Genomic DNA, 15,326 nt, shown 5'->3' on the forward strand with positions numbered 1-15,326 from the left:
TTTTGCTAGTCAAATAATTAAATGATCGACTGCAAAATTAAAAAGTTTTTCCCCCCCTCTTTGTGGGGGCCTCCAGCAGTACGACCAGGCGGATTTACCCTTAAGGAACATAATTAGGAACCGAGATTCTCAAAACGACAAGTGTGATCACATCCCCTCCCATGCACCAATTTTTAATTTTTTTGGATCTGAATCAATTAAAACTAGATTAATCAAGTTTGTTAAAGAGTATACTTCTCTCGCCGTGAATTTTTTTTCATTCATAAAACTCAAATATAAAATTTTACTTAATATAATAAATGTCAAATCACTCGAATCAATTAATTTGATTTTAAATTTTTTTAATTTATCCTATTTCAAAAATTATTTTTTAAGAAAAAGAAAAGAGAGAGAGAGAGAGAAATCTCACGCACACCGGCACACAGACGAACAGCACTGATCTGAGATCTTCCTCATCTTCTTCTATAATTATATCTCTGCTTGCAAATCGTATTTCCCCAATCGAGTCCTTCCACCCCGAGAAAAAGCCCTGTAAAGGAGAAAAAGCTCCCAACTTGAAGCGCCATTTCCGCAGATTTCTCAGCTCTCTCTCTCTCTGGGGGCTTCCTTTCCTTCGTTTAATGAAAGCATAGATAGGGCCGATTCGACGAAGCGTCGCACTGCAATTGGCTCCGCTTCGGCAGCCTGACATCCCCATCGGCCTGCACGCGTCGATCTCCTCGGATCTTCGCATGAGATTGGTAAGAGATCCGTATGCTTGATATTTCTCTTTCGATTCGCAACTCTGTCGCTGCTAGCTCGTGAACTTCCTACCCCCTTTTCTGCCTTCTTGGTTTTCTCGATTTGGTGAACTGAGGGATCAGTGGATTTCCCATTTTGGGTTTGACGATAGGCTCTAACCTATGAAAGATCCGACCTTTCAAGTCGTTACCTTAGCTTAGCCCTTCTTATCATTTTACTCAGATGTGCATTAATGGAGTAGATCAGGTGCTTTGAATGTATATATTCCACAAATTCCATTTTTTGATACGATCCGAAGCTTTAATTACTGTAAATGGTGATCGAAGATGAATCGTTGCTGTGCCTAAAGGGAGGGGAGGGAAAAATAAAAAAAATAAGAAACCTCGTAAACTTGTTGGTGTCGGTATGGATCCTTAAAGATGTTTCTCTGTGTAAAGTAGCTGCAAGACTTTAGCTTTGTCTTTTATAATTGGGATTCTGAGCTCTGATCTGAATCTGCGTGTGCATCGGTTCAGGTCTCCGATGGCTCCAAAGATGAAATCAAGTGATGGAAGGACTCGTAGCTCCGTGCAAATATTTGTGGTGGTTGGTTTGTGCTGTTTCTTCTACATTCTCGGTGCTTGGCAGAGAAGTGGTTTTGGCAAAGGAGATAGTATAGCTGTGGCCATTACGAAGAGTGGGGCAGAGTGTGATGTAGTTTCGAACTTAAACTTTGAGACCCACCATGGGGGTGAAGCCGGGGTTGGTGATGATTCCAAGCCTAAAACTATTGAACCATGCCTCCCTCGGTACACTGATTACACCCCTTGCCAAGATCAGAAGCGTGCCATGACGTTCCCTAGGGAAAACATGAACTATCGAGAGAGACACTGTCCTCCTGAGGAAGAGAAGCTCCATTGCCTGATCCCAGCCCCTAAGGGATACGTGACTCCATTCCCGTGGCCAAAGAGTCGGGATTACGTGCCATATGCAAATGCCCCTTACAAAGCACTGACTGTGGAGAAGGCTATTCAGAACTGGATTCAGTACGAGGACAATGTTTTCAGGTTCCCTGGTGGTGGAACACAGTTTCCTCAGGGAGCTGATAAGTATATCGATCAGCTTGCTTCGGTGATTCCATTTGAAAATGGCACTGTCAGGACTGCACTTGATACTGGTTGTGGGGTATGTGTGATTGACTTCAAATATTCACCTTCAACCTTCACCATTGATAGATGAACTGATTTTACTATTTTAGCCTCTCTTTATATCAAATGTGTTTCCAGTCTTCTTACAACAGTCTCTTCCCTAGGTTGCTAGTTGGGGTGCCTATCTTTGGAGCAGAAACGTAGTTGCCATGTCATTTGCGCCGAGAGACTCACACGAAGCTCAGGTGCAATTTGCTCTTGAGAGGGGTGTGCCTGCAGTGATTGGTGTTCTTGGAACAATAAAGATGCCGTATGCATCGAGATCCTTTGATATGGCTCACTGTTCTCGTTGCTTAATCCCATGGGGGGCAAATGGTTAGAATTTTTGCATTATTTTGCCCAAGATGTTCCCATTTTTCTTTCTCTTTTTGTTTGCAGCAGAACGAAGGTTTGATCTTTTATTTTCCCTTGGCAGATGGTATGTACCTCAAGGAGGTTGACAGAGTTTTAAGGCCCGGTGGTTACTGGATACTCTCAGGCCCACCAATCAACTGGAGGACCAACTACAAAGCATGGGAACGTACCAAAGAGGATCTTGAGGAGGAACAGAGGAAGATTGAGGATGTCGCGAAACTCCTTTGCTGGGAAAAGAAGTATGAGAAGGGTGAAATTGCCATTTGGCAGAAGAGAGTAAACGCTCATTCATGCCAATCTCAACAAGACGATTCCCGAGCTACCGTTTGCAAGGCATCAGAAGTTGATAATGTCTGGTATGTTACAGCTACTTATCATATGCGCTTAACTCTTGTTACTTAGTTTCCTACATCTAACTGATATTATGCCCCAAATTCTTAGGTACAAGAAGATGGAGGGATGCATAACTCCATATCCTGATGTTAGCAGTCCTGATGAAGTCGCTGGTGGGAAATTGGAACCATTCCCGCGGAGGCTCTATGCTGTCCCTCCTAGAATTGCCAGTGGATCTATTCCTGGAATTTCTGTTGAGACCTATCAGGAAGACAATAGTCAGTGGAAGAAGCATTTACATGCTTATAAGAAAATCAATAAACTTCTTGACACTGGAAGGTACCGCAATATTATGGACATGAATGCTGGGTTGGGAGGTTTTGCTGCTGCAATTGAAAGTCGCAAACTATGGACAATGAATGTTGTGCCCACTATAGCTGAAAAGGACACACTCGGTGCCATAGCTGAGCGAGGATTAATTGGCATATACCATGACTGGTAAAGCTTTACAAGTCTTTCTCTCTGCTTTGTGCATACTGAGAAATTTAATATATTATATGCATATCCATCTTTTACGTATATAGCGGTCTCGTCAAGTATCCTTTGCTGCTCGCTTTTCCCTGTAATTTTGGCATCTTGATGGCTTTTATGAATATTCTAGAGTTTTAAATTGCTTTTTGATAACCTCTAGAAGTTTCAAGTTGTATTACCTTGTCATGTTTCTATATGCCGTAATTAGATACCATGTTTTTGTAGCGAACTGAAGTTGGCTAGGCTTATGTTTCTATTTATATCTTTAGACCTAAATGTGATATATATATATATATATATATTATTGTTTCGAGCATATATCATAGTTTATTTATCATGCGATCTTCCTCTTTTCTTGGATAATTTAAATTCACTAAGTGAACCCTCTTACTGACAAGATATTCGGTTTCAGGTGTGAAGCTTTCTCCACATATCCGAGGACATACGACCTTATCCATGCCAACAGGGTTTTCAGTTTATACAAGGATAAGTAAGTGGAAGTCATACTTGACTGCAGATTTCTATAAATCAGAAACAATTCCAAATAGCACTAATCGCATTTGCAATTATTTGTAGGTGCAATGCGGAGGATATTCTTATAGAGATGGACAGGATTCTACGCCCAGAAGGAGCAGTAATATTCCGTGATGAAGTCGACGTGCTAATTAAGGTCCGAAAGATAGTCTCGGGGATGAGGTGGGACACCAAGATGGTCGACCATGAGGACGGGCCCCTTGTCCCAGAGAAGATCTTGATCGCTGTTAAGCAGTATTGGGTTGCAGGTGGGAACTCGACGTCCCCACAGTGAGCATAGATTGAGAAGGTAAACTCTGAAAGCTCCCAGAACAGCTATTGTGGAGGGACTCTTTGGGATGAGATCATGTTATTAACTCAAGTAGAAGAATTGTCACACGGAGTCCTGAGACAGGAGGGGAAATCACATGATTCAATCGAGCATTGCCTGGCTTATGTTTTATTCGGTAGTAACTTATTTAGGTAGAGCTGCAGTACCATGATGTAAGAGTTTTGGATAATTACTTATTTTTTGGTATCTTTGGTTCCCCTCTTTATTAATGATATAACCACGATGAGGCATGATTTGCGCCCTTTTTTTCGTAACCTCCTTTCACCTTGACCTCTTTAAAGTATCAGAACTGGTTGTCCTCTGTTTCAGTATCAAAAATGTAGTCCCTCTTTTCTCTTTTGTAGTCCCTTGTTAAATCTTTTATATGCCTTCTGTTCTTGTTCTCTACTCTAGCCTTTGAAGTTTTTATTTGGACCTGGAGGGACTTATTGCTAGCTCGAGAATATGGGATCGAGCTCCATGGTTTCTTTACGCGAAAATTTTCATTGTCGGGCCATGTTGACGTGACATGAGGGGTCACATCGTGTACTTGTTTGATGAATGTAGGTACTAGTAGTTACAAGTCATCATTTGGACCGGATTGAAGACGCCTGTGTCCTCAGCTAAATAATGGGTCTGGACCTTATCGATAACAGTAGAGAAATGGGGTTGGTCATTGGAAATTTGGCTATGATACGGTTGAAGCTAGAAAGGGGCTGAATTTGGAATGACGAAGACAGGCTGAACTCGGTATGATGAGACGGCCGATTTGGAGAGGAACGGAGGGCAGGTCTGTCCATTTAATTTAAGGTGCGAATAGAAATCATGAACTTTGTTGAGGGGTCCAGTTGGTCATGTGACAGCTGCTTCTGTGAAAGCATCCCATAGCTGGCCCCTCCCCTTCAATCATGGCCCGTCAATCCGACTGAGTTAGCCTAAGGATTCTACCTCCTTTAGCCCTTCGCCTACAACCCCTAGTTATCATCTCACCGGTAAAATGGCGGCTACAGGATCCGTGGAACGTGCAGGACGTTTGTATCTGCATCATTAACGACTGGATCGTGTGATTTCCATTTCTGACGGAGTTCTTACTCTAGAACTATGATAACATGGCTATAGTCGAACTCTCTTCGCTTGGGCCATTGATGACCGCAACAAATCAGCAAATTTATCATCAACTATGCTCTCTCCTGGGAATACGTAAGAAGGAACCTCTTTCCTCATGGGTCCTACGGAACAATAGTTGTGATTGACTCGGTATGAAGAAATGTTTAAATACGAACCTTATGGAAGTCTTTTTGTGATGGATATTGAATGGAAGCTATTATTTCACAGGGGGCAGCAGGATAGTTCCAAAATAAAACACTCTTCTTTTGAGGATGTGTGTGGTTGTAGTCCCAGTCCCTGCTGAAGAATAGAAGTACTGTTGAGTGAGTGAAATGTGCTGAAAGAATCGTTCAATTAAATGTGCAGGGTCTCGATAAATTGTCGACAACTTGGCATGATATACGAATAAGACGAACTTGTCTGCAGAGTATAGCAGCTGGGAGAGGGGCCTGAATGTGTGGAGCACAACGTGCCATGGACCGGAAGAATTCGGTCGGTTGAAATTACATGTCGCCCGTCTTTTCAGCTTCTGTAAACCTCTGATGAAATTCCTTTTAACCCCTCAAAACTGTGTAAAATTGTGTCAGTTCGTATCCCAGTACATGGGTTTGCCTCTCAATGCGGGGGCCCGGATTCTGATCTTCACCTAGGTGACCAGTTATTGTGATAATGCAGTTCTAAGATGTCTCGTGTGCAAATCCAGGCTTAGAACATGGATTTCTTGCCAACACCGCACAGAGTATGTGGGACAATACTTTCCGTCTTGAATCCTTGATTGTGATCGACTGTGAATGTAATCTATCTTACTGCAGGGAGGCAATGGAAGGTACGGTGAAAAGCGTCGGCATCAAGTGCATCGCAATCATTCTGTTTGGTTCTTGGAGCTGGACTTAAACCCCCGAGACCTAACCACGAGCCACAACTCGGATTGCTTTCTCATAGGGTAGATCTCGACTAGCTGGAACCCGAGATCTTGGAATCCCATGTAATTCTTGGATAAGCACATTTAGCCAGTGCCTTGAGGGCGCTCGTTAAGGAACGCGGACACTTCGTTCCATCTGGATCCGAAACACTTCCCTAGGAACTCCAAATTTCTCGAACAACATTCACTGTGTTTTTCCACTGCAGCGTAGCTAAAGCCGCATGATCAATGGGAACCGTAAATTTGGTTGATCTTCTATCCATATCAAGTCTCTTCGTTCAATTAAGACCCATATAATCATGTCGCGGGATCCGATTCTAACCGTAATTTCTAGTTATTATCAAGACTGTGAGAGGGAAAATTTTTTTATAGTTTTGTCAGTATGATGAAAGCATCTGGGGTCTGTTCTCGTGTAATTTTGACACATTTGCAGCCAGCCCTACTTAAAGGGCAAGTTCCCACAAAGCCAAGCAGCTGAATGGTCCTCCTCACCTCATTCATTGCCATTAGTCCCTTCCCTAAGGTTCCCTCTTTTTCCTGCCTTTATACCTTATTTTCTCGTCTGTCCTCGGAATTCCGTTCTGATAATAAACCTGTTTCATGTCAAGTTTCTTTCGGCATAGCAAACCGGATGGACATCTAAGCTATTGGTTTCAGCCGTTACTCAGCTCGGTGTTTCCCGTGCTGTATTCTTCTCTAATTTTGTGCTTTCTTGCAGGCATTTTTTTCTTCCCTTAATGGCCATGGTAAACGTGATACAGTCCTCCAACTCAGAACTTCCCTGGGTGTATTCCTTGAACAGCACCGAGGTTGGCAACAACCGACCCCGGGATGTGTCCTTCTCCTCATACTTGAACCCCAGCGAGGAAACCTTCGTGCACAAGTTAGTGCAGTCTGGCCGGAGCCTCAGTTTCACTTCTGAGCCTGAGAAGGAGCATGAGCATCTGTATTACTTGGGGCGTAAGGAAGAAGATGGAGAGATTGGAGTGTTCGAGGCGGAGAAGTACTTCAATGGAGAGATCGACTGCGAGAGCGACGACAGCCTGCAGAGCGCCATGCCCTTGAAGAAGCTCATCCACTTTGAAGACAAGAAAGAGGAAAGGGAAGGAGAACGGCTCCCGGACATTGTTACAAAGCCTGCGAGGGCAAGGCTTCCTGCAGGAACTCCTAGCACTCGTTCTGAGTCAAGCTTGAACAGCCAGAGAGCGCTGCTGCAGAATGTCACCAAAAACCCCGTGCAGAAGAAGGATGGTAAGGTGAATAGCAGCAGGAGTATTTTGGCTGCAATAGGCTGCAAGTGCTCTTGCTCTGATAAAGATTCGGTCGATGTTGTTGATGACGAGAATACCGCAAAGTTCATCACTTCACTCAATGCGAAATCGAACGCTGTTGGTGTATTTCCTACCCATAGCAATGGTCCAACCTCTGATGCCAAGACGAGTGAGGAGATTCAGTCCCGCAAGGCGGGAAAGTTCGGGCACCTTGCGCCCAAGACATTCCTTGATCTACCGTCACTGAAGCCGGAAGACGAAGAAGTTAAGCCCAGGAAGTCCCTCGAGGTTTTCGGTTCACCTTTGTACAGAAAGAAAGGGAACGATAAGGAGACTTACAACTTAGAGAGGAGGCTCACAATGCTTAGTACATGGGACGCAAACCCGAGAAAGGCAGAATCCGACGTAGTCAACGAGACCGAGAGCGACGCAAGCTCAGACCTCTTTGAGATCGAGAGCTTGACCGGGAAAGTTAACTCATACCTCACAAGGCAGACCTCTGATGCCACGTCCGATTGCCTGACTCCAACAACTGCTCGTTACCCTCCAAGCGAGGTGAGCATAGAGTGGAGCGTGGTCACGGCCTCAGCCGCTGATTTCTCGGTTCTATCTGATTTAGAGGAGGCAATCAGCGGGCCACTGGTAGCCACAAAAGGCATTGCTCAGGCCAAGAATCGGACTGAGGATGGGCAGAGGTGGCGACCAAGGTCAGGCATTTTGCTGGGATGCAAGAGCCAGAAGGCTGTTCGGGTTGCTGGAGAGGCCCACAAGTTCAGCAAAGAGAAGTTTCGGTCAGATCCAAGGATGGGTTTGAGTCGGAAGTTGAATTTGTCAGCTGATCCAGTGGCGAGGTTCCAGGCAGAGGCCAGGCTCACGGGGTTTGATCCCAAATACCGGAAACACGCTTCACATCTATTGTATGTCGGAAATTAAGGAACGCCTTATGCATAACCATAGTTCTCTCTGAATGCCTCAAGTTGTAAGTTATTAGAGTTCATATGTACCAAATTTATAACAAGCTTTTTGTGCATTCATAATAATACAAAGCTCATTACCTTTCCTTCAGACCAGTTTCATGTTACATACAATGCAACGTCTTGGGTATGATTACTCGAAAAGGCATGAAAAACTTCCACGTTCGGTTTTATTCTTCGACATTAGAAGACCTTAAAGGCTCAAGGGAAGGTAACAAATCCGGCGGCTTGGTGCTCATAACTAATGCTGAACCGAGATCAAACTTTTCCTTTAGTTTGATACGGGATGATTAACTTGTTATGTTGACTCTGTATTGTAGCCTCTCTCAGTTTGACGATAATGAGCGTATCGATTTGGACGACAATTTCGGATAGAGGAATGTCTTCTACAGTGACTGGCCGTATAAATATGCAAATATCACATTGAAGGAGCAATGGGAATGCTTAATTCCACTACTTGCAACTACCTCTTAAATAAGGTGGCCCCGGTATCTTTTATCAAGTCCATATCACATAAAATTTGGCATTCATTTTTCATGATCCAATCTCATTCTAGTTAGTTCTGCAGGACTTTCTCAGTCTACAGAAAAATATGCATTTTTTAGAATTAAATTATACATTTTTTTAATGTAATATATATATATATATATATATGTCAAAGAAAAAACTCTACAAGAACATTTATAATAGCCATGTGAGTATGGGGCCATGAAGTTGCATTTCACCAAGAAAAAAGGGGGGAAAATAAACATAAAAGATGAATATTACACATGAATAAATTAATGAAAAAAGAATGCATGTGGTTTACTGGTGTTGCGACTTCCTACATAAAGATTCAAGCTCACATTATCGTAAAACCATGAAAGAGAATATTTCCTATTAAATCATATACACTGCCATCAACATTTAGCTCATCATGTTTCCAAATTTATAGCTAAAATGTATAGATGTTACATATTTATGGTTAGAGAAAATGTTTCGTGTTAATCAAAGAGGTTATAACGCAGTGACGCAAATGCCCTCGCCTAGAAAAATAGGGGTTTCAGGTTCGAGAAAATTAGGATTTGTATTTTATTATACTAGATCCATGAATCTTCCTTTTTAACCTAAAAAAAATGTTTTGTGTTAACTTTCAATTGATGATCAAGCTCTTTTTGGTTCATCGACATCTAAGATAGCCGATGCAAACTGATTTTCTCAATGATAACATATGAAAAGCGTTGATCAACAGATTAACAAAAAAGTGTAATACTACTACAAAGAGAAAAACGACGTCGTGCAATGCCCGGGAATCGGGCTTAGGCATATTCATCAGAATTAATGCGACCCAATAAAGAGAGGATCGAAATGACTTGGAACTAAACAGGTATAATGAAGATGGGATGAGAAAGCTCCATATGGACCACCCAAAAAAGAATAAATCAGAGAAGATTAACCTGATGGGTATATTGGTCTCTGATTAAAAAGACAATTAACGATGATTGGGACAATATTTAATTCCAATGGTCCCTGATTGAGAATGTCGCTGAATTCATTGTCCGATAATTATGGGAAAATTGAAACTCTGTGGACTGACACACTTGCACGGCCTGAAAGCCAGCAAATGGACTTGGAGTCTTATCCTTATCTGGAGAGGCAATTCGCGGGAGGAGGAGATGAGACCCTACGGAAAGACTTTCCCTAACAAAACTTGCCAAGGATCGGTTTCGGCGGGTCGGTTCAGTTCGGTTTGGTCAGGTCGTCATGAACCTGCCTGTGGATAATATTCTCTATGGCATCGAGTTGGATCTGGTAATTATGACTTAATAAGGTGCCTCAGGAACCCCGTGTTCCTTGTGTTGTATAGAGAAAGCTGGGTTTCAATAAGGCGGGCCGATGGTAGTAACACTAGTGCGACATTTGATGGAAAATGACCAGCCTGAGGCCTACCTTGTTATCGATGGCTGAACGTATACTTGGTAATTTCTGATACGACACAATAACACAACATGATACGACATGAAATTAAACGGGTTTAGGTTTTGCCTAAATAAGTTTTCGATCTAAACGGGTTGAAACCTGCCTAACCCGTTTAAATAATTGTGTCGTAACGGGTTAAACCCTCGTAACCCGTGTAGACACAATTAGACACGCTCAAGGAAGCGTGTTTCGTGTTTATTTGAACCTCGAAGTCATGTAAGTTGTGAACTTGCCTAGTTATATTTGGAGAATATTTAGTTATGCTGGCCAATGAACAACTTACCCCAAAAATGGTGTTTTTTTTTTTTTTTTGCTGAATTCCAAGTATGGTGTTTAGTTTCATCATATAATGGATTATGGATGTCTTTTTGTTATGCTTAACTTATTTTGAATGTAGTTTTGTTTGTGGCGTTTGTCATGTTTAATCATGTGGGTATATACATTGTACATAATTAGACACGTTTAATTATACGGATTAAGTAGGTATAATCGTGTCAACACGGATACAAATGGGTCGTGTTTGTGTTTACAAAATCTGACACGTTTAATAATCATACTGTATCTGGATTTAGACTTCTGTGACACTAGACCGTTTAGACACGACACGATACGAATTGTCAGGTCTACTTGAACGTCACTCATTCCGGGGATTCTCTCCGTTTTTATGATATCAGAAAAGGGACACTCGTGCACGAGATAGCATCAAACACAGATGAATCCTAACATTGGGGGCCATGCATACGAGGACGAACCATAGTCCATAATGGAAACAGCTTCAGGTTTTGCGTTGAGCCTAACAGTAACAATAACAAACGATGGCAGTGATACATCTAAAGAAAACAACCCGAGATGTAATAACGGATCGACTTAACACTTCACGTTGTGGATATTTCTTCACAAAAAGGACATTTCTACATCAAGATATAATAACAGGTCGATGGACCACTTTTTATTATAGATATTTCTTCACGAAGAGCACATTTCTACATCGGACCCTGAGCGGGTCGATCATTTGTTGAGATTGACAATTGCAAGAGCAATTAAGAAGCAGAAAACCATGCTTGTCCAACAGGTTTGCCTGGTGGTTAGAATGGGAGTATCATCTACAGCCTTAATCCATTCCGTCACTTTCGTCGCCTTCATCAGTTCTCTGACTCGGATTTGCACTCGAGCTCAAATCTCCATCTAAACTTATAGTAGAAGAGTGGATCAGATATATCTTTAATCCACAGATAACTAATCAATATCTAATCAACCCGATATCATGATATGAGGTCGCGGCATTCCCTAATCCCAAAGTTTCTGCTGCACAAGTTTATCTCCAATACTAGAACTGTATCTCTACATGAATCTCCAGTCAACTTCAGTAAACTACTATCAGAATCATCCCATTAGCCGGGTCGATCAGCATCAATCTGGAGGTTGAATATCATCTAGAGTAGAAATTTACGGGATTCAAATCATAATGGTCTTTAATTGCTAAACCTTGCCTAAGCAGGTTCATACTCCATGATATTGAAAAGCAACACTAAGAAATATCAGCAATGTCGAAATTGATATTCTAACAGTTAGTTTGGTTTGACAGGCAATTCTCCAGGAAAGTAGATCTGAAATTTTGAACTCGCATCCGCAAGAACTACCATGCCCAAAACCTGCTGTTTTAGCCTTGAAAGATACAGATCTCTGTAACCACGGGCCGGGTTTCAATGTAAAGCAGCAGCAGTAGCAGTAAGGGAAATCTTCCGTAGACCCGGTCTCAGAAAAGAGGTGGACCAAAGCAGTCACAACTGTCAGCCACGAAGGGTCTCATGACAACCTCTGTGGAATGAGCAGCAATCTCTGCACTGGGTCTACAGAAGATTTTGCCCCGAGCAGTGTCATGAAACGATTGCATTAATTGAGCGTGGTCTCATTTAACTCTATTACTCTACGGTCAAAAGCGGAAACAAAAAAGACATATAAGCATGAAAAACTTTTATGTATGATAATGACACCATTAATCAGAATATATGTAGTAATCTGAACCATTGAAGTTCTCTCCAAGAAGGCAGACTTTGGTCATTCTGTATACGAATCAGGAAAATACATGGTTACTTGGCAATTTCAGTTGACAGTTCCTCTGTCCCGCTGCCGTGAACGATCTGATGAAAAAATAGGGACGAATAAGTGGAAGTATAACAAACCAACAAAAGTGTCAAGAAAAAACATGGTGGGGGCTTCTATATACCAAAGCGCCAACACGCTCGTATGCTTCCATAACTTTTGGATCCTCCTCGTCTTCATATCCTATTTGTAGTATCCTTGGTCCGTTAACTGACCACAATGCCCTTCTTCCAGCTTCCTGTTAGAATGTTCAGGGCAGGGATGTGAAGCTCATTGATTAGAAGCTTAGAAGAAAAAGGAGGGAAAAAAAAAAGGTAAAAGAAAGAAATGCTAATGATCTCGGAAAGGTTATGTCTTGAGACTCCACCTGTAATGCAATCAAGTAAATCGCCTCTAGTGTCTGGACCCGAATTTCAGGATCATTAACAGGTTCCCGCTCGATGGAGAGAGCAGCACCAAGCTCGAGCGGCATCTTTGATGTGTCTTGCTCATTATATAGCTGCTCAGCAGATCAACAATAGGCACTAAAACCACGGCAACTTGAAGACTCTTAAAATGAAAACTAAGATGGGAATAGTTCTGCATAGCTCAAATGAAGAAAGAAACTTAAAAGATACATATAAAAAAATTTGTAAAGATGTTAGAACCCCTTTATAGCAGATTAAAGACAAGTTCGTAAAAGTAATGTCATGGGAACGGTATAGCAGAATTTACCTTGTTACCTGCAACAGGGAGAAGAAGAGCTGGCCAAAGAAACTCTGATATCAGAAGCAAATTTTGCAGTTGACTCTCAGCTTCAAAGCAGCAGTTCCGAATGGTTCCAGAGACCTGCATAAGGATGACATTTGAAAATATTTAAGGCCATGCAAACTCACATCTACTTTAATTTTTCGATAGGATGATTTCAAGACAGAGAAAATAGTCTCGTGAGTCCTATGTTGATCTCATTGTAGTATTCTAAAAACCTACCCCTTTTTTTCTTATTGGATTGCTTGAATCGAACTGCCTAATGATTTGTTTGAGCAGTGCTCGCTTAGGATCCAGCAAGATTTTCCTTCCTGCTTCGGACTTGGACACATTGACAAGGATGGAAGCAACGTGCTCAAATGGGTCATCTGCTCAGAAAATAATGCTAACAGATGAAGCATTAAAACGACTCAAGAGTGCGTTTTGATTTCTTAAACAAACATAACACTCTCTAACCCATCTGTGCAAGTAGCACAGATTTCATGCCGGTATTAACAGATCTTTGAGAGAATGACCATAAAATTATGCTCCTATAGAAAGAAGAATTTGGCAAACGACAGAAATGGAAAGCTCACCTCTTACATCGTTAGTGGACCTGCAGAATGACCTTACAAGCTTCATTAGATATAGTCCTTGCACCTTCTCTTCTTTAGTCTGCCAATCAACCGATTCCAAGCTTAGATAACTATATCAACAATATTATATAAATGGATAATTTTTTTTCATGCAAACACAGCAAAAATGGCGTAATCACTCATTCTTCTCAGTGGCCACATAAAAATCGGAATTAGTGAAATAAGTAAGAGAGTACCTGTAGCAAGGAAGCAACACCGGCATCCAACTGTGTGAGATTGACCAGGAGCATAATCAATAACTTAGTAATGGAGGAGTCGGGTTTATACAAAATATCCATTGTTGTGTTCACCACTCCTAGAGAAACCATCCTCGCAGCCATATTTGAATTTTGGGACAAATTAACAAGAGCTTCAGATGCTGGCTCAGAAACCTCCTGAAATATAATTGAAACCCACCGTCCCCGATGAGTTTATGAACAAAGTGTCATAATTGATATTTTTCTTTTCCATCAAATCAACTACGAATGTTGCATTTTATGAGATTTTCATTGGATAACCAGCTCCACTACACGATGACAGGTCTAACCAGTAGCAGTATGCAAATGAAGCAGCAAAGGCTGCTGGAGTGAACTTCAATTTTCCTAACACACACATTGAATTCATTTCTTACTGCCTTGTGCAGACAAATACTTGTGGTCTTCTATAAAAAGGAAAAGACAAGCAGCTAAATTAACACCTTGTTTTCGCTTAAAAGTCGAACCAATGATGGTAGGAGGATCTCCGAATGAGCCTCAAGGGACTGCAGCCCATCTTCAGACCCAGTTAATCCACGAACAATGTCAACGGCCGCCTTCTTCACCTAAGGAACAACAAGCATGACAACACCCCCAGCATATAATCATAGCTCGTCATAAAAATACAAATCATCAAGAGAACTAAAAAACAAAAAATCCTGCCACACGCGTCTGGGACTTCAATGAACGAACATGAACGAATTCAACATAAGCAGAACAGAAGAACCCACGATTAGAATGACCAGAATCCATTATTTAAAGGCCGTTCTCAAAGCTTCCATCGAAGAAAGCCAGAGTGTTTATGGGGCTCTGGCTTTCTAGAAAGCTGTTGTGGATCATAAAGGAGGAAGCTTGAGAGTAGAGAGAACTTACGGGAGGAGAAGGAGAGGATAGGAAGTCAATCAATTCTTCCATCTCCGACGCCATTCTCGTTCCTTCCTCCGCAGCTCCGACGCCGGCACCGAGACAGAGAGAAGGGGTTGCTGCCTCGGCGGGGTGAAGGGCCAGTAGCAGTGGGAACTTCGAGCAGCAAAACGACTTCGTACTCTGCTGCGTTGATGTCGTTTCTGGGCGTAGGAGAGGGAGAGAGAGGATTCTGTGGTGGCAACATGGACAGGACGGTTGGCTCGTTGGTTGTTGGGTTGAATCAACGAGCCCAGCCCAACAAATCTCAACCCCATTCTTATTACAATTATCTTCTTTTTTTTCTTCCTCCTCAAAAGCAAGTGCGCTATCAATAACAGAGGCTGATGAATCTAGTGACAAGATAAAGAATAAGAAACAGCAGAATGCAATAAAACCCACTAGCGAAAATCGAATTTAGAATCTCGCTTTGATTATAAGTGAATGTGTGTGTACCGCTAAAATGCACTCTTTCCTCTCGG

General features: G+C 42.0%; 3 protein-coding genes across 3 annotated transcripts; 2 read left to right on the forward strand and 1 right to left on the reverse strand.

The window, feature by feature from the left end:
• The first annotated feature begins 412 nt into the window (after positions 1–412).
• On the forward strand, positions 413–4,265 carry LOC116211654 (probable methyltransferase PMT2). Its single transcript, XM_031546119.1, has 7 exons — positions 413–740; positions 1,257–1,905; positions 2,033–2,243; positions 2,344–2,638; positions 2,724–3,113; positions 3,559–3,636; positions 3,723–4,265. The coding sequence occupies exons 2-7, from the start codon at positions 1,264–1,266 to the stop codon at positions 3,952–3,954; spliced, it is 1,848 nt and encodes a 615-aa protein (XP_031401979.1). The 5' UTR covers positions 413–740; positions 1,257–1,263; the 3' UTR covers positions 3,955–4,265.
• Positions 4,266–4,403: 138 nt separating this feature from the next.
• On the forward strand, positions 4,404–8,360 carry LOC116211658 (protein PHYTOCHROME KINASE SUBSTRATE 1). The gene is made up of 3 exons (XM_031546124.1): positions 4,404–5,836; positions 5,910–6,542; positions 6,738–8,360. The coding sequence occupies exon 3, from the start codon at positions 6,757–6,759 to the stop codon at positions 8,221–8,223; it is 1,467 nt and encodes a 488-aa protein (XP_031401984.1). The 5' UTR covers positions 4,404–5,836; positions 5,910–6,542; positions 6,738–6,756; the 3' UTR covers positions 8,224–8,360.
• A 3,751-nt stretch (positions 8,361–12,111) lies between these two features.
• Positions 12,112–15,045, reverse strand: LOC116211661 (protein HGH1 homolog). Its single transcript, XM_031546128.1, has 9 exons — positions 14,815–15,045; positions 14,385–14,507; positions 13,885–14,082; positions 13,649–13,727; positions 13,296–13,441; positions 13,041–13,154; positions 12,694–12,825; positions 12,451–12,564; positions 12,112–12,364 (listed from the first exon to the last, which is right to left on the reverse strand). Exons 1-9 carry the CDS (start codon positions 14,866–14,868, stop codon positions 12,314–12,316), a joined length of 1,011 nt encoding a protein of 336 aa, XP_031401988.1. The 5' UTR covers positions 14,869–15,045; the 3' UTR covers positions 12,112–12,313.
• Between the last annotated feature and the right edge of the window lie 281 nt (positions 15,046–15,326).

The sequence above is a fragment of the Punica granatum genome, chromosome 6, assembly GCF_007655135.1.
Source record: "Punica granatum isolate Tunisia-2019 chromosome 6, ASM765513v2, whole genome shotgun sequence".
NCBI classification, from domain to species: domain Eukaryota; kingdom Viridiplantae; phylum Streptophyta; class Magnoliopsida; order Myrtales; family Lythraceae; genus Punica; species Punica granatum.

Coding starts and splice junctions, on each gene's coding strand:
- LOC116211661 (XM_031546128.1), bottom strand. CDS start 14,868: ATGGCGTCGGAGATGGAAGAATTGATTGACTTCCTATCCTCTCCTTCT. Junction 13,155..13,295: donor ATCCAATAAGAAAAAAAGGG/GTAGGTTTTTAG, acceptor ATCCTTATGCAG/GTCTCTGGAACCATTCGGAA. Junction 12,826..13,040: donor TCCCTGTTGCAGGTAACAAG/GTAAATTCTGCT, acceptor TCTGCTGAGCAG/CTATATAATGAGCAAGACAC.
- LOC116211658 (XM_031546124.1), top strand. CDS start 6,757: ATGGCCATGGTAAACGTGATACAGTCCTCCAACTCAGAACTTCCCTGG.
- LOC116211654 (XM_031546119.1), top strand. CDS start 1,264: ATGGCTCCAAAGATGAAATCAAGTGATGGAAGGACTCGTAGCTCCGTG. Junction 2,244..2,343: donor AATCCCATGGGGGGCAAATG/GTTAGAATTTTT, acceptor TTCCCTTGGCAG/ATGGTATGTACCTCAAGGAG. Junction 3,114..3,558: donor ATTGGCATATACCATGACTG/GTAAAGCTTTAC, acceptor ATTCGGTTTCAG/GTGTGAAGCTTTCTCCACAT.